At 50.2% G+C, this 25,498-nt stretch overlaps 1 protein-coding gene across 4 annotated transcripts in view; it reads left to right on the forward strand.

The window, feature by feature from the left end:
* Positions 1–25,498, forward strand: part of LOC139228083 (putative helicase MOV-10) — a 76,519-nt gene that overhangs the window by 23,784 nt on the left and 27,237 nt on the right. For all 4 annotated transcript variants that reach the window (XM_070859252.1, XM_070859253.1, XM_070859254.1 and 1 more), the window contains 10 exons: positions 458–698; positions 3,093–3,233; positions 5,007–5,169; positions 5,734–5,885; positions 10,908–11,084; positions 12,257–12,404; positions 18,397–18,558; positions 20,315–20,418; positions 22,632–22,729; positions 24,896–25,015. In XM_070859252.1, the coding sequence (XP_070715353.1) occupies positions 458–698; positions 3,093–3,233; positions 5,007–5,169; positions 5,734–5,885; positions 10,908–11,084; positions 12,257–12,404; positions 18,397–18,558; positions 20,315–20,418; positions 22,632–22,729; positions 24,896–25,015 (1,506 nt within the window). The remainder of the gene's footprint in view (positions 1–457; positions 699–3,092; positions 3,234–5,006; positions 5,170–5,733; positions 5,886–10,907; positions 11,085–12,256; positions 12,405–18,396; positions 18,559–20,314; positions 20,419–22,631; positions 22,730–24,895; positions 25,016–25,498) is intronic.

Below are 25,498 nucleotides of genomic sequence, written 5' to 3' on the forward strand. Positions count from 1 at the left end.
CTGCTTTCCCCAGGGAGTGGTGCAAATGTGGAACTCGCTGCTACAAGAAAGACTTGCATTTATATAGCGCCTTTCACCACCACAGGGTGTCTCAAAGCACTTTACGGCCAATGAACTACACACAGGGAGGGGTTGAGGCGAATAGTATAGCTGCAATTTAAGGGGAAGCTGGATAAACACACGAGGGAGAAAGGAATAGAAGGATATGGTGATGGGGTGAGATGGAGAGGGGGTGGGAGGGGGCTGGTGTGGAGCATAAACACCGGCACAGAGCGGTTGGCCAAGAACGGCCTGTTTCTGGGCTGTACACTCGATGTAATTCGATGTACCGGTAGTATATTTTTGAGACAATGGTGAGCGTCTCCCGAAAACAGTGCAAGAATTGAGCAGTGAAGATTTGAGTACAAGGGAGTGGTGTGTTGCAGCTACATCAGTAATCTCTCCTTTCCTTGTGCAGGGGAAACCTATGAAATTGAAGTCAATTGCTCGATCAAACAATCGGGCTACTTCCCGGTCACACTCTCCTTCCAGTTCCTCGATGGCAGCGGCCAGACTTTCCACATCATTCGCTTCTTCTCAGCCCGGGCAACCAACAGGCTGACTGAGGAGCTGAGGCCCATCGCTCCCTACAAGCCCGACCAGATTTGCGTCAAACGTCCGACGAACGAGGTTGTGGAAGACGGAGAGAGGCCGGACGGGTGAGCCCTTGCAACATTTCGCGAACTCTGCATTGCTCCAACTATGGCTTCTTGCGGGACTCCAGTCCCCACTGCCGTTGGTGGCCGTGTCTTCAACCTCTCTGGAATTCCCCCTCTGCCTCTCTTCCCCTCCTTTTAAAACACTCGTTAAATCCTACCTCTTTGACCAAGCTTTTGGTCACCTGTCCTCGTATCTCCTTTTGCGGCTCGGTGTCAAATATTGTTTGATGATCACTCCTGTGAAGCGCCTTGGGACATTTCACTGCGTTAATAATTCTTGTTTTGATCGGTCGAAGACTTATCCTCTTGTGTTGTCCTCTGTCAAAACGGTGAGTGCGGTCGGGATGGAGGACTCGGTGAAAGAATGACGTTGCATTGATATGAAGCGTGATCTCAGGATATCTCAAAGCGTTTTGCAGTGTCTTTTTAATCTCCAGTGTCACGCAGTAAGAAGGATTGAGATCAGTTATGTAATTGTCAGATCAGCGGTAAATTAAATTTAATACTGGTAAATGCAAAGCATTGTAGTTGAGGAAGGCGGAATGTAATGAAGGGTGTAGAATTGGCAAAGGGACAGTGAAAAGGAGCGATGGTAGATTGGGCCCTTTCAATGTCGAGACAATGGGGAGAGGAGACATCAGAATATTAGGAGCAGGAGTCAACCATTTGGCCCCTCGAGCCTGCTCCGCCATTCAATAAGATCATGGAAGGGGTACAGAGACGATTCACTCGGCTGATTCCGGAGATGAGGGGGTTACCTTATGATGATAGATTGAGTAGACTGGGTCTTTACTCGTTGGAGTTCAGAAGGATGAGGGGTGATCTTATAGAAACATTTAAAATCATGAAAGGGATAGACAAGATAGAGGCAGAGAGGTTGTTTCCACTGGTCGGGGAGACTAAAACTAGGGGGCACAGCCTCAAAATACGGGTGAGCCAATTTAAAACCGAGTTGAGAAGGAATTTCATCTCCCAGAGGGTTGTGAATCTGTGGAATTCTCTGCCCAAGGAAGCAGTTGAGGCTAGCTCATTGAATATATTCAAGTCACAGATAGATAGATTTTTAACCAATAAGGGAATTAAGGGTTACGGGGAGCGGGCGGGTAAGTGGAGCTGAGTCCACGGCCAGATCAGTCATGATCTTGTTGAATGGCGGAGCAGGCTCGAGGGGCTAGATGGCCTACTCCTGTTCCTAATTCTTATGTTCTTATGTTCTTATATTCTTATGTTGGCTGATCTGATCATGGACTCGGCTCCACTTCCCTGCCCGCTCCCCATAACCCTTGACTGACTCCCTTATCGTTCAAAAATCTGTCCACCTCCACCTTAAATATATTCAATGACCCAGCCTCCACAGCTCTCTGGGGCAGAGAATTCCAAAGATTCAGGACCCTCAGAGAAGAAATTCCTCCTCATCTCCGTTTTAAATGGGCAACCCCTTATTCTGGGACTATGCCCCCTTGTTCTAGATTCCCCCACGAGGAGAAACATCCTCTCTGCATTTACTCTGTCAAGCCCCCTAGCAATAAACAAAAGTCAAATAATGTTCGAATATATGTGGAATCGAATTCTGCTGAAGTTAGCTAATGTGCTGACCAGACCTAACTGGGGCATTTCCTGGTTGAAGGGCCAATGCATTCATTGGGTTTGGTGGTTCCAATCCTCCTAGAATTGAAGATTAGTCTCTGGCAAACATCACCCCACCACACCTACACCGCGAATACGCAGTCTCCAGAGAATACAACCGCTACACCAGCACGGACATGCCGATCCAGGCCGACTGGAACAACCGACAACCAACTCGTCTCAAATCTAGGTGGCCGTTATGGACTGTCGCCGAAGCCATTCAGCGATTTTCCCCTCGGCCTCGATGACCGACCGGGAAATGCTTGGAAGAACTGTGACATAAGGAAAGGATTCCTTATCGAGGACCCCACAGTACAACCTGAAGGATCAAACCTTCCTCGCAAACAGTAAACAACCATCAACTGCCTCAGAACCGGTCACGGTCGAAGAAGAGGATAAGGATTTAAACTTGGAGGAAATTTAATTTGGAACAGACCTTTTTAGAAGGGAGATAAAATATTTTTGGATAAGACAGTGGAATCAAAGATGGGAGATGGAGATCCACTGGGAATAATTGTGGGATGATCTCTCTCTCTCTCTCTCTCTCTCTCTCTCTCTCTCTCTCTCTCTCTCTCTCTCGCTCGCTCGCTCGCTCGCTCGCTCTTCCTCTCTTCCTCTCCTTTGCTCTCCGCCCCTCACCCCTCCCCCCCCCCCCACCAATCCCCCTCCCCCTGGTGATATGAGCTGTTGCTGTTCGAGCTGTGGTGTACCAGTGATGTGTAGAACCTGCAGATTTACTGACCTTGTATCTGCTTTGACTATTTGCAGCGTTTCCAACTACAATCTGGAACGCAAGATCCCACTGGAGCTTTATAGATACTCCAAGCTGCTGTTCGATGCTATAAAGGCTGGACTGAAGGACTCCCGCACTCTCGATTCCACAGTGAAGCTGGAGGTGCAAAGGATTAAGTAAGTCCGCGGTGGAAGCTCCTACATGCAGGTTCGAGGTGTTTTATTTAGCCTTGTCTACAGGTGCAGGCTCTCTGGGCAGCAGTTGTGGCTGGGCCAGTCACCCTCCGCTGACCCGGCCATGGGGCCTTGTCTGCAGAGGCTGGAAATCTGAAATAAAAACAGAAAATGCTGGAAATACTCAGCGGGTCAGGCAGCGTCTGTGGAGCGAGAAACAGAGTTAACGTTTCAGGTCGGTGACCTTTTGTCAGAGCGAGAGAAAGTTAGAGATGTAACAGGTTTTGAGCAAGTGCGGAGGCGCGGTGTGAGTGGGGGGGCGGGGGGGAAGTACAAAAGGTCTGTGATCGGGTGGAAGGCAGGAGAGATTAAACGACAAAAGGGATGATGGTGCGAGGTGAAAGGAGACAGTAATGGAATATGTAAAGAAACCGAAGATGAGTCTGGAGGAGGTGTAAATGACAGCAGAATCAATACCAGCACCTGCTCGGGGGGGGGGGGGGGGGGGGGGGGAGGAATGGGTTCTGTGGTCTGAAGTTGTTGAACTCAATGTTCAGAAGGCTAAAGTGTCAAAGACCTACATCTATCAAAGCGCTTTGCAGCCAATGAAGTACTTTTGGAGTGTAGTCACTGTTGTAATGTGGGAACAGTGACCACACTCTGATCCGAAATTGTTGAACTCAGCGTTCAGAAGGCTAAAGTATCTAACTGAAAGATGGGGTGCTGTTCCTCGAGCTTGCGTTGAGCTTGGTTAGAACAGTGCAGGATGCCGAGGACGGAGAGGTCAGAGTAGGATGGAGAATTAAAGTGATGAGCGACCAGAAGTGGAACCATTTTCTCTACGTCTATCCCATCGAACCCCATTGAACCCCTTCCCAATGTATCTGGTTATTCCTCAGCCAGTTCTGTCTTTCCTGGTAACCCCGCAGTTCTGGTATCATCCTTGTCAATCTTTTTTGCACCTTCTGCAGTGTCTTGATATCCTTTTTTCTTCTTAATATGGAGAGCAGAACTGTGCACCGTATTCCCAGGTGTGGTTCGGACATGTATGTCTATTCCAGCAAGACTCACTCTTTCGGGATTGACTGGGAATGTTGGATATGGGTGAGGTCAATTGTAACGTCTGTTAGAGAATCACAGGAGGAGGCCATTCGGCTCGTTGAGCCCGTGCCGGCCCTCTGCAAGAGCACCTCAGCCAGTCCCCTTTCCCCGTAGCCCTGCAAACCTCTTCCTTCAGGGACTTATCCAACTCTCTCTCGGAAGCCACGATTGAGTCTGCCTCCACCACCCTTTCAGGCAATGCATTCCAGATCCTAACCACTGAGCTCAACAGAAACCATAGATTGGAAGGATCCCAATGCAAGCTCCTTCGTGACTCTACCTCACTGGCAGGTGCACCCTTTTTAAAAAATTTATCCATTCCTGGGATGTGGTCGTTGCTGGCAAGGCCGGCATTTATTGCCCATCCCTCATTGCCCCTTGAGAAGGTGGTGGTGAGCCGCTTTCTTGAACCGCTGCAGTCCGTGTGGTGAAGGTGCTCCCACAGTGCTGTTAGGGAGGGAGTTCCAGGATTGTGACCCAGCGACGATGAAGGAACGGCTGATATATTTCCCAGTCAGGATGGTGTGTGACTGGGAGGGGAACGTGGAGGTGGTGGTGTTCCCATGCGCCTGCTGCCCTTGTCCTTCTAGGGGGTAGAGGTCTAGGGGGTAGAGGTCGCGGGTTTGGGAGGTGCTGCCGCACTAAAGGCATGTCCATATGTTTCTTTTTGTGCAGTTTGTTGTTGGCCTCAAAGCTGGAGTTTGACAACTACGGCGAGAGGTGGTGTTTGCTGCTCCACATTGAGGAGATTCAGATGGAAGCAGATATTACCCGTTACAACATGGATGGTGTTCCCATGGAGAGAGATCAGCAGAAGAGGAACCTACTTGTTCTCCAGGTTAGTGCCGACGTTTCATAGTTAGTGTGGGACTGAGAGACACTGGCCGGAGAGCACGGGTCAGTCAGTGTGGGACTGAGAGACACTGGCCGGAGAGCACGGGTCAGTCAGTGTGGGATTGAGACACACTGGCCGGAGAGCACGGGTCAGTCAGTGTGGGACTGAGAGACGCTGGCCGGAGAGCACGGGTCAGTCAGTGTGGGACTGAGACACACTGGCCGGAGAGCACGGGTCAGTCAGTGTGGGACTGAGAGACGCTGGCCGGAGAGCACGGGTCAGTCAGTGTGGGACTGAGACACACTGGCCGGAGAGCACGGGTCAGTCAGTGTGGGACTGAGAGACGCTGGCCGGAGAGCACGGGTCAGTCAGTGTGGGACTGAGACACACTGGCCGGAGAGCACCGGTCAGTGTGGGACTGAGCCACACATGGTTTCGGGTTTTGATCCGGATGTATTATTGGATCTCGGTCAGAGTAGGTGGGACAGGTTCTACAATCACCTGGACTTTGGATGAATTTGTAACGACTTGCGTTGTCTTGTTGGCCCCCCCCCCCGACCTCGGCAGGTTCCTGGTGTCGCTGAGAACAGACCCTCTGTGCTCCGAGGGGACCACCTGTTGGTGTCGAAGAGCGATGATGTGGCGCAGCCGATCACTCGCTACAAGGGCTATGTGCATGCGGTGGAGCTGGAGCGAGTCAAGCTGGGCTTCAGCCGAAAGTAAGTACGGGGAAAGTTCCCTCGGTGACGGGTGGTACCGAGTGTCCTTGGATCCCAGATCGCCGGTGGGGAAGGGCCAGCAGGTCGGACTCCAGCTGCAGGCAACATGGGCCAGGTTGGCTCATTTAGCTGTTTCTTGTTGAATGTTGGTGACCCAGTTGGGCATCGTTTTGGTGCTAGATCGCAAGTGACCAAATTGGGGGGGAATGGGCGTGTAATTAATATAGAGGAATACTCCGACAAAATACATTAATAAACCTGCAGAATAGGCGTGTAAATGGCAAATGAACGTCAATATAACAACAATGTGTATTTATATAGCGCCTTTAACACAATGAAATGTCCCAAGGCGCTTCACAGGAGGATTTGACACCGAGCCGCATAAGGAGAAATTAGCGCAGGTGACCAAAAGCTTGGTCAGAGAGGTCGGTTTTAAGGAGTGTCTTGAAGGAGGAGAGAGAGGTTTAAGGAGGGAGTTCCAGAGCTTGGGGCTCAGGCAACAGAAGGCACGGCCACCGATGGTGGAGCGATTATAATCAGGGATGCTCAAGGGGGCAGAGTTGGAGGAGCGCAGACATCTGGAGGGGAAGGGGGAAAAGAGAGGAGTGGGTGGGGGGGTGGTGTTGTGGGGCTGGAGGAAGTTAGTGATAGGGAGTGGTGAGGTGCGAGGGCCATGGAGCGATTTGAAAATGAGGAGAGTTTTGAAATCGAGGCGTTGTTTAACTGGGGGCCAATGTAGGTCAGTGAGCACAGGGGGTGATGGGTAAGCGGGACTTGGTGCGAGTTAGGACATGGGTCAGCGAGCACAGGGGGTGATGGGTGAGCGGGACTTGGTGCGAGTTAGGACACGGGGTCAGCGAGCACAGAGGGCGATGGGTGAGCGGGACTTGGTGCGAGTTAAGACAATATAGATAAGTGTGAGGTGATGCATTTTGGTCAGGTGAATAAGAAGCCCACATACCCCTGGGAAAGTGATTGTCTAACTGGGGTAGAAGAGCAGAGGGCTCTATGGGTGCAGTTACACATCACTTGGTGCAGTGATGCAGGGTAACAAGGCCATTAAACCAAGCACTGGGGTCCATTTTTGGAGGGATAGAAATGAAAAGCAGAGAAATTGTGCTAACCTTGTATCGAACCTTGGTTAGACCACACTTGGAGCACTGTGAGCAGTTCTGGTCTCCATATTATACAAAGAATGGAGAGGCAGCGGCAAAAATGCTAAAAAGATTAACTGGAATGATAGAATTGTAGAATGGTTACAGCCCGTCGAGCCCGTGCCGACTCTCAGCCAGTCCCACTCCCCCGCCCTTTCCCCGTAGCCCTGCCAATATCTTTCCTTCAGATACTTACCCCTTTGAAAGCCAGGATTGAGTCTGCCTCCACCACCCTCTCAGGCAGCGCATTCCAGATCCTAACCACTCGCTGCGTAAAAACGTTTTTCCTCATGTTGCCTTTGGTTCTTTTGCCAATCGCCTTAAATCTGTGTCCTCTGGTTCTCGACCCTTCCGCCAATGGGAACAGTTTCTCTCGATCTACTCTGTCCAGACCCCTCATGATTTTGAACACCCCGCTCAAATCTCCTCTCAACCTTCTCTGCTCCAAGGAGAACAACCTCAGCTTCTCCAGTCTATCCCCGTCACTGAAGTCCCTCATCCCTGGAACCATTCTCGTAAATCTTTTCTGTCCCCTCTCTGAGGCCTTCACATCCTTCCTAAAGTGCCGTGCCCAGAATCGGACACAATACTCCAGTTGGGGCTGAACCTGTGTTTTATACAGGTTCATCATAACTTCCACGCTTTTGTACTCTATTAAGGCTAGAATTTCACCGACTTTGCGCCGGGGTTTTTGCCGCGAAATGACCCTCCGCGGCGATATTAGGTCGGTGGGATCTTCGGGCAGCTTTTTGTGGCGGCGCTTCCATGTGCCGCCGGGGACAGAAGTGCCGACATAAAACGCCGTGGATTGCGTTACCGTCATACTTTCGGCACACTGCCACGCCCAGAATACCGACGGGGTCAAACCTGTCGGTGCAGCGCTGCCAACAGTGGTAAGTAGGAAGACCTGGAGAAAAAAAAAGGTCAGTTAAAGTTTTTATTTTTAAATTCTTTTTCAGCGATTTAGTAGGTAAGGGTTTTTTGCAATTCTCCCCCCCCCCCCCCCCCCCCCCCAAGGCGCCTCTCGCAGCGCTCCCGGCCCCGGACTAAAGTTGCCGAAACTCGCGGTTTGCGCTGCGAATCCTCGTGGAACACCGACTTTACCGATGGCACGGACGTAAAGGCTGAAAGCTAGGCCTAAAAAACGCTCGCGCAGTGAAAAAAATGGTAATTTTGGCGTAAAACTAGCCGACAAACCAAAAAATCTAGCCCCCGACCTCTATTTATGAAGCCCTGGATCCCGTAAGCCTAACCCTAACTGCTTTCTCGACGTGTCCTGCCACTTTCAGTGATTTATGCACACATACCCCCCTGGTCTCTCTCTTCGTGCATCTCCTTTAGGATTGTACTATTCTGTTTATGTCCTCTCCTCATTCTTGCTACCGAAATGCATCACCTTTATATTTTTCTGCGTCCGTTTCACCATTTCACCAGCCTGTCTATGACTTCCTGAGGTCTATCACTATCCTCCTCACTGTTTGTGACACTTCAAAGTTTGGTGCTGCCTGCAAATTGTGCCCTGTACACCCACGTCCATGTCATTAATATACATCAAGAAAAGTAGTGGTCCCACTACCGACCCCTGAGGAACACCACTGTATACTACCTTCTAGTCTGATAAACAACCGCTCACCACTACTCTCTGTTTCCTGTCACTGAGCCAATCCCGTATCCATGCTGCATCTGTCCCTTTCATTCCATGGGCTTCAACTTTGCTGCAAGCCTATTATGTGGCACATTGTCGAACGCCTTTTGGAAATCCATGTACAACCGACATAATACCCTCATCAACCCTCTCTGTTACCTCATCAAAAAACTCGATCAATTTGGTTAAACATGATTTGCCATTAACAAATCCGTGCTGGCTTTCCTTAATTAATCCACACCTATCCAAGTGACTGTTAACTTTGTCCCTGATTACTGTTTCTAAAAGCTGCCCCACTACCAAGGTTAACTGACTGGCCTGTAGTTGCTGGGTTTATCTCCATGCCCTTTTTGAACAGCGGTGTAACATTTGCAATTTTCCAGTCCTCTGGCACCACCTCTATCTATGGAGGATTGGAATATTGTGGCCAGTACCGCCACAATTTCCGCCCTCAATTCCCTCTTGTATATGCAGACTATGGATGTACTCTCTGTGTAGTCACTGTGCGGTTGCATAAGATGGAGACTTGTTTACCTGATGTACTGTCAATAAGGTTTACACTGTGTATATACATGCTGGCACCACTAGAGGGTGCAACTGGCGGAGACTGGGGGTTTCAGGCCCTGGGGGCAGGGCCCAGTATAAAATGCTGCCTACCATGTTTGTGCCTCACTCTGGAGTTACGAATAAAGGACCAAGGTCACTACAGTTTTGAGTACAACACATTGCCTCGTGGAGTCATTCATAAGTACATCACCGACATAATACCCTCAACATCCTAGGATGCATCCCATTCGCTCCTAGTGACTTACCTACTTTGTCATCCAAAACTCAACAGCCCGTGTACTAACCCGCACCAAGTCCCACTCACCCATCACCCCTGTGTTTTCTGACCTACATTGGCTCCCAGTTAAACAATGCCTCGATTTCAAAATTCTCATCCTTGTTTACTCCATGGACTTGCCCCACCCTATCTCTGTAACCTTTTTCAGCCTCACAACCCCACCTGATGTCTGTGCTCCGCAAATTCTGGCCTCTTGAACATCCCTCATTATAACTGCTCAACCATCGGTGGCCGTGCCTTCTGTTGCCTGGGCCCCAAGCTCTGGAACTCCCTCCCTAAACCTCTCCACCTCTCTATCTCTCTTTCCTCCTTTTAAGTCGCTCGTTAAAACCTTCCTCTTTAAACAAGCTTTTGATTATCTGCCTTAATTTCTTCTGTGGCTCGGTGTCAAATTTATCTGTTTGTCCGTAACACTGCTGCGAAGCGCCTTGGGACGTTTTACTACTTTAAAGGCGCTATATAAATACAAATTATTATTATTAATAAATACAGCCAGCCTTTCTACACCTCTTCAATTTTTAATCCTATCGCGTGTCTTCACCACCATCTCCTCCACTATGTCTGTTATGTATGTAAACACAAGCAATGTGTAAGACTTGCCACCAGGGTGCGCACCTGTGGGAGACCCAAGGGTCACCTGCACACCCTGGGCAAACAGGTATAAAAGGCAGACTACCAGGCTGCCTGCTCACTCTGGAGTTACAATAAAGAGACCAGGGTCACAACAGTTTGAGCTTAAGATATACAGTCTTGTGGAGTTATTCTAAACGTAACAATGTCTATGGCAGCATCCTCTTCCTTGGTGAAGACAGATGCAAAATATTCGTTTAGTACCTCGGCCATACCCTCTGCTTCCATGCGTAGGTCTCCATTCTGGTCGCTAATTAGCCCGTCCGTTTACTATTTATATGCCTATAGAAGACATTTGAATTACCTTTTATGTTAGCTGCCCCTCTTATTTCCTTTTTCACTTCCCCTTTGACTTTTCTATATTTAGCCTGATTCTCTGATGTATTTGCAACCTGATATCTCTCTTACGCGCTCTTTTTCCGATTCATCATATTCTCGATCTGTTTCATCATCCAGGGAGCTCAGACTTTGCCCCACCTTTCCCCCTCGTGGGAATGTACCTCGACTGTACCCGAACCATCTCCTCTTCAAAGGCAGCCCATTGTTCCATTACAGTGTTGCCTGTCAATCCTCGAGTCCAGTTTACCCGGGCCAGATCCGTTCTCATGCCACTGAAATTGACTCTTTCTCCCCCCCCCCCCCCCCAATCCCAGTAGAGGTTATACCTGGGGGGAGTTGGTGAAATGAGATGAAACGGCCTTGTGTTAAACCTGATGATTAACGTTCTTGAATCCTCTCAATTCCTCCAGGCTTGTGGATAATTTTATATCCAACATGAAATTTAACGTCTCATTCACGTTTAACCGCTTCCCGTTACAAATGCAACACCGGGCTGCGCATTTGGCCAAGGCCACCAACCTCACCGACGTGCTCTTCCCGACTTTCTCCTACGGGAAATGCATTCACCCTTTGGCGGGACAGTTGATGTGAGTAAAACCAGCGGGAGCCACGAGCTGTGAATTGGGGGTTTGTGTGGGGGGGTGGGAGGCTATTTGTCTGGCCTGGTTGGCCCTTGTCTTGGTTCAGTCCGGCCTGGTTAGTGCTTGATGTTCTGGATTAATTCTGTCCTTTTTACATTCACCAGTTGCAGTTTTATTGGCTTGAGGATGAAGATCTCTGATGAACCAACAGCAAAAACCTGCATTTATATAGCGCCTTTAATATAGCAAATCGTCACAAGGTGCTTCACAGGTGCAAACAAAAATCTGACACTAGGAGATATCGATAGAGACGACCAAAAGCTTGGTCAAAGCGCTAGGTTTTAAGGAGCATCTTCTAGGAGGAAAGAGGTGGAGTGGCTAGGTCCTAAGGACTGGAATTCCCTCCTTAAACCTCTCCGCCTCTCTTTCTTTCCTTCTCTAAGCCGCTCCTTAAAACCTACCTCTTTGACCAAACTTTTGGTCACATGTCCAAATACCTCCTAATGTTGCTTGGTGTCAGTTCTTTTTGTCTGATATCACCCCAGTGAAGCACATTGGGAGGTTTTACTATGTTACATCCAAGTTGATGTTCTCTAGCAAAGAGAAGGTTAGAGGGTGACCTGATGGAGCTCTTTAAAATCATGAAAGGGTTCGATAGGGTAGACGTAGAGAAGATTCCATTTTGGAGGAATCCAAGACTCAAGTTCATCAATATAAGACAGTCACTAATAAACCCAATGGGGAATTCAGGTAAAATCTCTTTACCCAGAGAATGGTGAGAATGTGGAACTCGCTGTCACAGGGAGGGGTTGAAGCGAATAGTATCGATGTATTTAAGGGGAAGCTGGATAAACACACGAGGGAGAAAGGAATAGAAGGATATGGTGATGGGGTGAGATGGAGAGGGGTGGGAGGGGGCTGGTGTGGAGCATAAACCCCGGCACGGAGCCGATGGGCCCAATGGCCTGTTTCTGGGCTGTACACTCTGTGTGTAAATTGGTGTCAGAGAATTTGTCCCCTGAATGGAACTTGTATATAAAAACATTTTTTTCTGAAGGATTGAAGATTCGACAGTTGGGGAGATTGCGTTTGTGCTTATCTCTTTTTCGAAAGCTGAGTAGAACGCGATGGTCATTTATTTCCGTGTGCTAATGTTTTGTTTTAATATTTTGTCGAAGACTTTACGATCGCTCGCTTGAGAATAATCCGGAGCAGGCCAAAGCCGTCAGTTGCATCGTGGCCGGGATCTCCAGACCTGCCCCGTACCTCGTCTTCGGCCCTCCGGGGACTGGGAAGACCGTCACCATTGTGGAATCGATAAAACAGGTACCAAAAGCCACAAACTCCCGAGCGCAAGACTCGACACATGTCAGCTTCTCCCACTTTCTGCCTGGGGATAGAGGAAGGTGGGAAGTGAATGGTGGTGATTCTGCCTCCGAATACTCGGAAGTCCGGACCACTCCCAGTGCTCTGATCGAAGGACATGAGGTGCACCTTGTTTTTTGTGTTTAGCCGTGGCTCAGTGGGCAGTGCTCTCGCCTCTGCGCCAGAAGGTTGTGGGTTCAAGTCCCACTCCAGGGGCTTGAGCACAAAAATCTAGGCTAACACTCCCAGTGCAGTGCCGAGGGAGCCCCGCTCTGTCGGAGGGGGCAGTGCCGAGGGAGCCCCGCTCTGTCGGAGGGGCCATCTTTTGGATGAGACGTTAAACCGAGGCCTCTTCTGCATTCTCAGGTGGACGTGAAAGATCCCACAGGTACTATTTGTTAGAAGAGCAGGGGAGTTATCCCCAGTGTCCTGGGGCCATCATTTACCCCTCAATCAACATCACTATAAAACACATGATCTGGTCATTATCACATTGCTGTTTGTGGGAGCTTGCTGTGCAAATTGCTGCTGTGTTTCCTACATTTGAGAAGGAATTTCTTCTCTCAGAGGGTTGTGAATCTGTGGAATTCTCTGCCCAAGGAAGCAGTTGAGGCTAGCTCATTGAATGTATTCAAGTCACAGATATATTTTTAACCAATAAGGGAAGTAAGGGTTATGGGGAGCGGGCGGGTAAGTGGAGCTGAGTCCACGGCCAGATCAGCCATGATCTTGTTGAATGGTGGAGCAGGCTCGAGGGGCTAGATGGCCTCCTCCTGTTCCTAATTCTTATGTTCTTGTATTACAACAGTGACTGCACTCCAAAAAGTACTTCATTGGCTGTAAAGTGCTTTGGGACTCCAGTGGCCGTGAAAGGCGCTATATAAATCCCCAGATCTCAGACGGATGGCGATCTATCTGGTTTTTTGGAAAGGATGTCACGGCTTTGAGTGGCCATCAAGAAATGACTTTGAAGCCGAATGCCGATCGTTTTTTCCCTTCAGTAGGCTGTTTTGTCCTCGGTCTGTTGTGGTGCAGTTTAGTGTGTCGACTGTTCCGATTCCCCGCAGGCGATCATCGTTGTGGGGTCAGGACCCACGTTCCCGCTAACCTGCGGCCACGGAATTCTCTGCCCCCGCTGCACAGCCCGAGACCGGCGTGAAACTTCTCGCGAGCGAAACTCTGGGCTGCCCCTTAAAGGGGCCACACACCCAAAAAACCTAATTAGGGGGAACATTCAGTCGGGGCCCGTGCTTGCATGTGACAATCCCTCGCTATTTGCAAATCCCCTGGGAGGACAGACACACCAACGTCAGTGTTCTCGATCAGGCCAACATCCCCAGCATCGAAGCACTGACCACACTCGACCAGCTCCGTTGGACGGGCCACATTGTCCGCATGCCCCAGACACGAGACTCCCAAAGCAAGCGCTCTACTCGGAACTCCTACACGGCAAGCGAGCCTCAGGCGGGCAGAGGAAACGTTTCAAGGACCCCCTCAAAGCCTCCTTGATAAAGTGCAACATCCCCACCGACACCTGGGAGTCCCTGGCCAAAGACCGCCCTAAGTAGAGGAAGTGCATCCGGGAGGGCGCTGAGCACCTCGAGTCCCGTCGCCGAGAGCATGCAGAAACCAAGCGCAGGCAGCGGAAGGAGCGTGCGGCAAACCAGACTCCCCACCCACCCTTTCCCTCAACCACTGTCTGTCCCACCTGTGACAGAGACTGTGGCTCTCGTATTGGACTGTACAGTACACTTTTAGAGTGGAAGCAAGTCTTCCTCGATTTCGAGGGACTGCCTATGATGATGATTTGCTCCTTTAACCGTCGGTTTTTGGAACGTGTTGTCGATTTCACAGATGTTCTGAAAGTGGATGATGTGGCAACTTGTTTTCCCCAAAGAGTCTGTCGTTGAAAAGGGATGTGACGATGTTTGTGTGTTTGCATGCCTGTAATTTCTACATGAATATACTTCCCTCTTTGCTCTCTGATCGCTTGTTTGACTGAGAGTTGAGAGCACCCTAACCATTCAGCCCCTCGAGCCTGCTCCACTATTTATTAGATCATGGCCGATCTGTGTCTCGATTCCATTTACCCACCTTGGTTCCATGATGCCCTTGCCCAACAAAAATCGATCAATCTCGGTTTTAAAATTGTCATTTGACCCCCGGACTCAACAGCCTTTTTGGGGGAGAGAGAGTTCCAGATTCCCACTGCCCTTTGTGTGAAGACGTGCTCCCTGACATCACCCCTGAACGGCCTGGCTCTAATTTAAAGGTTATGCCCCCTTGTTCTGGGCTCCCCCCCCCACCAGAGGGGAGCAGTTTCTCTCGCTCTACCCTATTAACTCCTTTAATCATAAACATCTCAGTTAGATCACCCCTTAATTTTCTAAACTCAAGGGAATATAAGCCCAGTCTGCAACCACTCCTCATAATTTAACCCGCTAAGAACATCATTTAACTCTCTAAGAAATAGGAGCAGGAGTCGGCCATACAGCCCCTCGAGCCTGCTCCGCCATTTAATCCGATCATGGCTGATCTGATCATGGACTCGGGTCCACTTCCCCGCCCGCTTCCCATAACCCCTTATCCCCTAAGCCCCGGTAACATTCTGGTGAATCTGCATTGCTCCCTCGCCAAGGCTGATGTATCCTTCCTGAGGGGGCAGGCCCTAAACTGAACAGGAGTGACTGAAAGTCATAACAGGAAGGTGGACAGGGAGTTTGTAACCTACAGAGGCTTTAATAATCAATAGATACTTGAAATGTTGATTTGAAATGTCGCTCATCATCATTATTGTAAATTTGGCAATTGGATCAGTTGGACCAAATGACAGGTTGATGGGAAGAATTTCTCCAACGTTCGATACTTCCCAAAATCTCCACAGTCATATTAAACATTCAAATTGAGTTGCAACAAAGACTTGCATTTCTATAGCGCCTTTCACGACCTCACGACGTCTCAAAGCGCTTTACAGCCAATGAAGTACTTTTGGAGTGTAGCCACTGTTGTAATGTGGGAAACGCGGCAGCCAATTTGCACACAGCAAGCTCCCGCACACAGGTCAGCTAATTTTTTTTCGTGATGTTGATTTGAGGGATAAATATTGGCCCCAGAACACCGGGTAGAACTCCCCTGCTCTTCGGGAAAAGTGCCATGGGATCTTTTACATCCACCTGAGGGGGCAGACGGGCCTCGGTTTAACGTCTCATCCTAAAGACGGCGCTCCCTCAGTGCTGCCCCTCCGACAGTGCGGCGCTCCCTCAGTGCTGCCCCTCCGACAGTGCGGCACTCCCTCAGTGCTGCCCCTCCGACAGTGCAGGGCTCCTTCAGTGCTGCCCCTCCGACAGTGCGGGGCTCCCTCAGTGCTGCCCCTCCGACAGTGCGGCGCTCCCTCAGTACTGCCCCTCCGACAGTGCAGCACTCCCTCAGTACTGCCCCTCCGACAGTGCGGGGCTCCTTCAGTACTGCCCCTCCGACAGTGCGGCGCTCCCTCAGTACTGCCCCTCCGACAGTACGGCACTCCCTCAGTGCTGCCCCTCCGACAGTGCGGCACTCCCTCAGTGCTGCCCCTCCGACAGTGCAGGGCTCCTTCAGTACTGCCCCTCCGACAGTGCGGGGCTCCCTCAGTGCTGCCCCTCCGACAGTGCGGCGCTCCCTCAGTGCTGCCCCTCCGACAGTGCGGCACTCCCTCAGTACTGCCCCTCCGACAGTGCGGGGCTCCTTCAGTACTGCCCCTCCGACAGTGCGGGGCTCCTTCAGTACTGCCCCTCTGACAGTGCGGCACTCCCTCAGTACTGCCCCTCCGACAGTGCAGCACTCCCTCAGTACTGCCCCTCTGACAGTGTGGCGTTCCCTCAGTACTGCCCCTCCAACAGTGCAGCACTCCCTCAGTACTACCCCTCCGACAGTGCGGGGCTCCTTCAGTACTGCCCCTCTGACAGTGCGGCACTCCCTCAGTACTGCCCCTCTGACAGTGTGGCACTCCCTCAGTACTGCGCTGGGAGTATCAGCCTCGATTTTTGTGCTCAAGTGCCTGGGGTGGGACTTAAACCCACAACCTTCTGACTCCGAGGCGAGAGAGTGGTTCCAGTGAGTGGTGCTAAATAAAGTCAATAGGAACATTTAGTGGTGGGGGCCCGGTGGATAGGAGGAATGGCCCCTCCTCTTCTCTTCTCTCCCCGCTCTGAGATGGTTGTGCTTTCTGTGTTCACGTACCCTTCAGCACAATTCCAGAGTCGAGGATGATGAATTACTCTCGGATGAAGCTTTTGCGGAAAATTTGGAATTTTGCCTTGCATGGCAGTTCAGTGACCGGACGTTTAAAACAAAATGAGATTCAACCTTTCCTTTTGGCAGACTTATCCTTGGTTTTAAAAATAGAAATTAGGCCAGCGTGTATTCTGAAACGTAAGCACAAATTCAGGTGGCCTCATTTATCTGCCAAATTTATCTGTGTTGTCTTTCAACCCTGCTGTGCTGCACCTTGGGGCCACCACTGTACAGTCACCTGAAAACTCAGTTTTAGAGTGGAAGCAAGTCTCCGTCGATTCTGAGGGACTGCCTACGTTGATGATGCAGCGACTTGGGGCGTTTTACTACGTTAAAGGCGCTATATGAATAAAAGTTGCTATTTTAAACGTATAGGTGTCACTGTGGTTATTCAGGGTTGGGGGGGCAGGTGCCCACTTGCCAACCCCCATTCCCCCCTTCCTCACCCACCACCCCACCCCTCTCTTTCCCACCCCCCCCCCCCCTCACCAGCCCCCCCCCCCCCCTTCCTCACCAATCCATCTCCCCCGCCCCGCTGGCCTACAGCCGCCAGCCAGTTCAAACCTCTTCCTGGGCAGCCTTCCGCAAAGTCGTCCCCTTGGCTCCGATCCAGCTGTGCCCGGCCGGGGGACGTCCGTCCCGATCGCCCTCTGCCCTTCCGTACTTGGGAATGTCGCAGTAAGTGACCCAGATGCCACAAGATATTTTTAGGAAATTGAATGTTTCTGTCATGGCTTCAATTCTTTCCAACTGGCTTAAGACGCTGGAGAAAGTGGGGGATAAAATGTTTTTACAAGGATGGTACCAGAATGGAGGGGCTGCAACTATCGGGAAAGGATGAACGGGCTGGGGCTCTCTGCTCTATTAAAGAGAAGGCTGAGGGGTGACCTAATAGAGGTTTTTAAAATGATGAAAGGTTTTGATAGAGAGGATACAAAGAGAATGTTTCCACTTGTGGGGAAGAGAATAACTAGAGGCCATCAATATAAGACAGTCACCAATATATCCAGTGGGGAGTTCAGGAGAAACTTCTTTACCCAGAGAGTGGTGAGAATGTGGAACTCGCTACCACAGGGAGGGATTGAGGCGAATAGTATCGATGTGTTTAAGGGGAGGCTGGATAAACACACGAGGGGGAAAGGAATAGACTGATGCCAGGGATGAGGTACTTCAGTTAGGTGGAGACTAGAGAGGTTGGGATTGTTCTCTTTAGAGCAGATAAGGTTAAGGGGAGATTTGATAAGAGGCTTTCAAAATCATGAAGGGTTTGATAGAGTAGATAGAGAGGAACTGTTTCCAGGGGCAGGAGGGTCGGTAACCAGAGGGACACAGATTTAAGATAATCGGCGATGAAACCAGAGGGGGAGAGGAGGAGAATGTTTTTACGCAGCGAGTTGTGATCGGGAAGGCGCTGCCTGAAAGGGCGGTGGGAGCAGATTCAATAGTAACTTTCAAACGGGATTTGGATAAATACCTGATACGGGAAACATTTTCAGGGCTGCAAGAGCAGGGGGAGTGGGACTAGGGATAACTCTTTGAGAGCTTGATGGACCAAGTGGCCTCCTCCTCCAGTGCTGTACGAGTCTCTGATTAACGTTTTTGCTGAGGTTCTTTCAACCGCTTCGGACTTTGTGACGCTCCAGCCCTCGTCAGCTGTTGCTATTTTATTGTGTTTCACTCTCAGGTGCTGCGTTGCATCCCGACAGCCCACATCCTGGCCTGTGCCCCCTCAAACAGCGCCACCGACCTGCTCTGCCAGAGAATCAAGAAGCACGTGGACAAAAGGCACATTTACCGGCTCAATGCCAGAAGCCGGACCTGGGATACCATCCCAGCGGAGGTGCAGGTGGGTCTTGCCTTCTGTTCTTCAATGCTGCTCCTCGCTAAATACACAGAGTTCCCACCTGCCGACACCATCCAAAACTAGGGACCATTATAGAAACACAGAAAATAGGTGCAGGAGTAGGCCATTCGGCCCTTCGAGCCTGCACCATCATTCAATATGATCATGGCTGATCATTCCCTCAGTACCCCATTCCTGCTTTCTCTCCATACCCCTTGATCCCTTTAGCCGTAAGGGCCACATCTAACTCCCTTTTGAATATATCTAATGAATTGGCCTCAACAACTTTCTGTGGTAGAGAATTCCACAGGTTCACAATTCTCTGGGTGAAGAAGTTTCTCCTCATCTCGGTCCTAAATGGCTTACCCCTTATCCTTAGACAGTGTCCCCTGGTTCTGGACTTCCCCAACATCGGGAACATTCTTCCTGCATCTAACCTCTCCAATCCCGTCAGAATTTTATATGTTTCTATGAGATCCCCTCTCATTCTTCTAAATGCCAGTGAATGTAAGCCTAGTCGATCCAGTGTTTTCTCATTTGACAGTCCTGCCATCCCGGGAATCAGTCTGGTGAACCTTCGCTCCGCTCCCTCAATAGCAAGAATGTTCTTCCTCAGATTAGGAGACCAAAACTGTACACAATATTCCACAGGTTCACCCTCTTGAGTGAAAATATTTCTCCTCATCTCAGTCCTAAATTTCCTACCCCATATCCTGAGACTGTGACCCCTTGTTCTAGACTTCCTGGGGGGGGGGGGGGGGTGGGTGCGAGGAGGAAAAGAAAAGATTTGCATTTCTATAGCACCTTTCATGACCTCAGGATTTCCCAAAGCACTTTATAGCCAATGAAGTACATCTGTATTGTACTCACTGTTTGGCAGAAATAATAGAAAAGCAAATTATAATTGAAATGGAGAAAAATTGCAAAGTGCTGCAGTACAGAGGGACCTGGGGGTCCTTGTACATGAAACACAAAAAGTTAGTATGCAGGTACAGCAAGTGATCAGGAAGGCAAATGGAATGTTGGCCTTTATTGCAAGGGGGATAGAGTATAAAAGCAGAGAAGTCCTGCTACACATGTACAGGGTATTGGTGAGGCCACACCTGGAATGCAGTTTTGGTCTCCGTATTTAAGGAAGAATATACTTGCATTGGAGGCAGTTTAGAGAAGGTTCACGAGGTTGATTCCGGAGATGAGGGGGTTGACTTATGAAGGTAAGTTGAGCAGATTGGGCCTATACTCATTGGAGTTCAGAAGAATGAGAGGTGATCTTATCGAAACATATAAGATAATAAGGGGGCTCGACAAGGTGGATGTAGAGAGGATATTTTCACTCATAGGGGAAATTAACACTAGGGGACATAGTCTTAGAATAAGGGGCTGCCCATTTAAAACTAAGATGAGGAGGAATTTCCCCTCGGGGTTGTAAATCTGTGGAATTCTGTGCCCCAGAGAGCTGTGGAGGCTGGGTCATTGAGTATATTTAATACGGAGATAGATTTTTGAGCGATAAAGGGTTATGGGGAGCGGGCAGGGAAGTGGACTGGAGTCCATGATCAGATCAGCCATGATTGTATTGAATGGCGGAGCAGGCTCGAGAGGCCTAAATGGCCGGCTCCTGCTCCTACTTCTTATGTTGTTATGTTCTTATGTAGGAAACACGACCACCTGACTGAGGCAGAGAGCGAGCAACTGACCCACAGTTGACCTTGTCGCTCAGCCACGCTGCCTGACTAACGCCCACTGTTCTTTCTGTCAGGAGTGCTCGAACTGGAATGAGACTGAAGGGTGTTTTGAGTTCCCATCAAAAGAGACACTGAAGGACTACCGCGTCATTTGCGCCACGCTGGTAACGGCTGGGAGGTAGGTAACCGAGAGTGCGGTGACCCGCGACGACCGTTTATTGAATCCTACAGAACAGGAGGAGGCCATTGGGCCCACCGAGCCTGTGCTGGCTCTGTGACACAGCGATCCAATCAGTCCCATCGCCCCCGCTCTTTCCCCACGGCCCTGCACATTTCCCCTTCAAGTATTTATCCAATTCCCTTTTGAAAGTTACTATTGAATCTGCTCCCACCGCCCTTTCAGGCAGCGCGTTCCCGATCACAACAACTCGCTGCGTGAACACATTCTCCCCATCTGGTTCCATCGCCGATTATCGTCAATCTGTGTCCCTCTGGTTACTGACCCTCCTGCCCTGGGAAACCGTTTCTTCTTATTTACTCTATGAAAATCCCTCATGATTTTGAACACCTCTATTAAATCTTCCCTTAACCTTCTCTGTTAATGTCCCAGCCAATCCCACTCTCCCCTCACTCACCGCACCATTTAATATCCCACCCAGCCAATCCCACTCTTCCCCCCTCGCTCCCCGCACCCTTTAATATCCCACCCAGTCTATTCCCACTCTCCAGATGTCAGCAACAAATTACATTTAAATAGCACCTTTAACATAGTAAAACATCACAAGATGCTTCACAGGAGCGTTATCAAACACAATTTGACTCCGGGTGACATAAGGAGATATTAGGACGTAGGAGCTGGTTTCTTAGCAGCATCTTAAAGGAGGCGAGGCAGAGAGGTTTCGGGAGGGAATTCCAGAGTGGAGAGCGATGGAAATGGGGGATGAGCAAGAGGCCAGAATTGGAGGAGTGCGGAGATCTGAGGTCTGTAGGGCAGGCCGAGGTTACAGAGAAAGGGAGGATTCTAAAACAAGGATGAGAATTTTAAAATTGAGACATTGCAAGACTGGAAGCCAATTTAGGTCAGCGAGCACAGGGGTGATGGGTGAGTGGGACTGGTTGCGAGTTAGGACACGGGGCAGCGAGCACAGGGGGTGATGGGTGAGCAGGACTTGGTGCGAGTTAGGACACGGGGCAGCGAGCACAGGGGTGATGGGTGAGTGGGACTGGGTGCGAGTTAGGGCATGGGGCAGCCAAGTTTTAGATGAGCAAGTTTATGGAGGGTGGAAGATGAAAGGCCGGCCAGGAGTGCATTAGAATAGTCAAGTCCGGACTGGAGATGACAGGGTTACCTTATGATGATAGATTGAGTAGACTGAGTCTTTACTCATTGGAGTTCAGAAGGATGAGGGGTGATCTTATAGAAACATTTAAAATAATGAAAAGGATAGACAAGATAGAGGCAGAGAGGTTGTTTCCACTGGTCGGGGAGACTAGAACTAGGGGGCACAGCCTCAAAATACGGGGGAGCCAATTTAAAACCGAGTTGAGAAGGAATTTCTTCTCCCAGAGAGTTGTGAATCTGTGGAATTCTCTGCCCAAGGAAGCAGTTGAGGCTAGCTCATTGAATGTATTCAAGTCACAGATAGATAGATTTTTAACCAATAAGAGAATTAAGGGTTACGGGGAGCGGGCGGGTAAGTGGAGCTGAGTCCACGGCCAGATCAGCCATGATCTTGTTGAATGGCGGAGCAGGCTCGAGGGGCTAGATGGCCTACTCCTGTTCCTAATTCTTATGTTCTAAGTCTAGAGGTAACACAGTTATTGATGAGAGTTTAATCAGCATGTGAGCTGTGGCAGGAGCGGAGAAGGACGGTGTTACGGAGGTGGAAATAGGCGATCTTCGTGATGTCGTGGACATGTAGCTGGAAGCTCATCTCTGGCTCAGATACGACACGGGTTGCAAGTATTCAACCACACAGTTGCTAGGGAGAGGGCTGGAGTTGTTGGCTAGGGAACTAAGTTTGTGGTGGGGATCAAAGACACTGGCTTTGGTATTCCCGGTATTTAGTTGGAGGAAATTTGTGTTGATCAGTACGGGATGTCGTACGGCTTGTCGATGGGGTCTCTGAGACTGACACAACAGTCGACCCACCCAGGACCGTGGTTGAATGGAGAGCGGACCACAAAAAATCTCAGGCGCTGTCCCTCGCATCGAAGCGGGGCCTTGTCCAGCTAATAGATTAACCTGTTGGGGAAGGCCTTGCATCTGGCTTTGCCAAGAACAGATCTGGGGATGAGCTCCAAGTGTGTGGATGGAAGGTGTGGGGGGCGAGGGCCAAGGGGAAAGGTCGCGTTATATCTCACCGCTATTTATTTTATATTTTATAACAGGTTGGCCTCCGCCAATTTCCCATCTGGTCATTTTTCTCATGTGTTCATCGATGAGGCAGGACATGCTGTTGAACCCGAAAGTATCATTGCCATCGCAGGTAATGTGTGTCGACTGCGTGTCCCTGACTGATTAACCCTTTCTCCCACTCCTCTCTACCCCCCCCTCATTGTCTGATGTTAATGCTGTTCCTGCGGTCTGAGAATTGGGACATCATCTGAATTTTGAGGCCAAGCTGCCCCTCGATGACATCATCTGAAAACACAGCGTCAGTTTCCATTGACGACACTCAGCTCTACCTCACCACCACTTCACTCAATCCCTCCACAATTGTCAGACTGCTTGTCCCACATCCAGTTCTGGATGAGCAGAAATGTTCTCCTATTAAATATTGGGAAGACCGAAGCCATTGTTTTCGGTCCCCGCCACAAACGCTGTTCCCTCGCCACTGACTTCATCCGTCTCCCCAATTTCTGGCTAACCAGACTCTTTGCAACCCTGGTGTCATATTTGACTCTGAAATTTCCACCTCCTTAACGTCGCCTGTCTTCCCCCCCCCCCCCCCCCCCGCCCTTGCCTCAGCTCATCTGCTGCTGAAACCCTCATCCATGCCTTTGTTACCTCTGGACTTGACTATTTCAATGCACTCCTGGCCGGCCTCCCACATTCTACCCTAATGTGAATTTGAGGTGATCCAAAACTCGGCTGCCCCGTGTCCTAACTCGCACCAAGTCCCACTCACCCATCACCCCCTGTGCTCGCTGACCTACATTGGTTCCCGGTTAAGCAACTCCTCGATTTCAAAATTCTCATCCTTGTTTTCAAATCCCTCCATGGTCTCGCCCCTCCCTATCTCTGTAATCTCCTCCAGCCCCACAACCCCCCGAGATATCTGCGCTCCTCTAATTCTGCCCTCTTGAGCATCCCTGATTATAATCGCTCCACCATCGGTGGCCGTGCCTTCTGTTGCCTGGGCCCCAAGCTCTGGAACTCCCTCACTAAACCTCTCCGCTCCCCCCCTCCTTTTAAGAATCTCCTTAAAACCTACATCTGTGGCCAAGTTTTTCGTCACCTGTGCTAATATCTCCCTATTTTGTTCGATAACATTCCTTTCAAGTACCTTAGGACCTTTTACTATATTAAAAGCGCCATATAAATCCAAGTTGTTGTTGTAAAATCCAGGTTGTACCTCTCTGGTTCAGCAACATCCCTGGTCCGGCATTGTTCCCGGCGAGGTCGCGACTTGCGCCGTGTCCTGGGCCTGCTCCTCTTCTCCCTGCTGCCGCTGGTGTTCCCTCATTGATCGGGTCGGCGCGGAGAGGGAGCGTGGTGGCCTGAGAAATGGCGTGCAGTCGGCTTCTGCGTACGCGCATGTGCAGAACGTGGCCGGGATGTTGTCAGCAATACCCTGGACTTACCGGGTACTGCTGACAACCCTAGGGTCGGCGTGACCTCCTGCGGTCCGTAAAACTCTCTGGTCCGGCACCGGTCAGGTCCCAAGGGTACCGGACTGGAGAGGTCCAACTGTACAATTCACAAAAGCCCGTGCACTGAATGGGCAGTCTTGCTCAGGAAAACTGGCATCTAAATAAAATGTCTCATTGGTACAGTAGGGAGAGCTTTTCTGAGATTGATATGATAAATCGGTGGAACAGTGTAGAGGGAGCTTTACTCCGTATCTAACCCCGTGCTGTACCTGCCCTGGGAGTGTTTGATGGGACAGTGTAGAGGGAGCTTTACTCTATCTAACCCCGTGCTGTACCTGCCCTGGGAGTGTTTGATGGGACAGTGTAGAGGGAGCTTTACTCTGTATCTAACCCCGTGCTGTACCTGCCCTGGGAATGTTTGATGGGGCAGTGTAGAGGGAGCTTTACTCTGTATCTAACCCCGTGCTGTACCTGCCCTGGGAGTGTTTGATGGGATAGTGTAGAGGGAGCTTTACTCTGTATCTAACCTGTGCTGTACCTGCCCTGGGAGTGTTTGATGGAACAGTGTAGAGGGAGCTTTACTCTGTATCTAACCCCCTGTACCTGCCCTGGAAGTGTTTGATGGAACAGTGTAGAGGGAGCTTTACTCTGTATCTAACCCCCTGTACCTGCCCTGGGAGTGTTTGATGAGACAGTGTAGAGGGAGCTTTACTCTATATCTAACCCCGTGTTGTACCTGCCCTGGGAGTGTTTGATGGGACAGGGTAGAGGGAGCTTTACTCTATCTAACCCGAGCTGTACCTCTGTGGTGTATTGACGCCCCGTGTTTCCTGTTCAAGGATTGCTGGACGCGATGAATTTAGAAAGCAACAGGGACGGTGGACAGCTGGTCCTGGCCGGGGATCCGAAGCAGCTGGGACCGGTGCTGAGGTCCCCGATCGCCATCAATCACGGACTGGGTGAGTGTGGATTGGGACTGTGTGCGTGTCTGTTTGCCGCCCTCCTCTCCTGTAGGTGCGGACTCCTAACTGGGCTGAAATCTCTATCGGCACGGATGCTTCCTGGGACCTTATCCAGGTGCCCATTCCTCATGTTTAGACAGTGAATATTGTGCTATTGGATCATGTGGGGCATCGCATTAAGATCTGATGTGGTCCTCATGGACTTTCCAGCAGGTGTCATTAGCTACAGTCCAGCACTGGGATCTTGCTTGGTATTTGCCCCTCCGCAGCCCAGGATACTGAGGCCAAGTGTTGAAAAAAAAAAGCAGTTGCATTTGTGTTGTCGCCCCTTTCTCTTTTGGATAGGCTGTGTTTGTTTTCTTTGGAACAGAGGAGGCTGAGGGGAGACTTGATCGAGGTGTATAAAATTATGAGGGGCCTGGATAGAGTGGATAGGAAGGACCTATTTCCCTTAGCAGAGGGGGCATAGATTTAAAGAAA

The sequence above is a fragment of the Pristiophorus japonicus genome, chromosome 17 (assembly GCF_044704955.1).
Source record: "Pristiophorus japonicus isolate sPriJap1 chromosome 17, sPriJap1.hap1, whole genome shotgun sequence".
Lineage (NCBI taxonomy): Eukaryota > Metazoa > Chordata > Chondrichthyes > Pristiophoridae > Pristiophorus > Pristiophorus japonicus.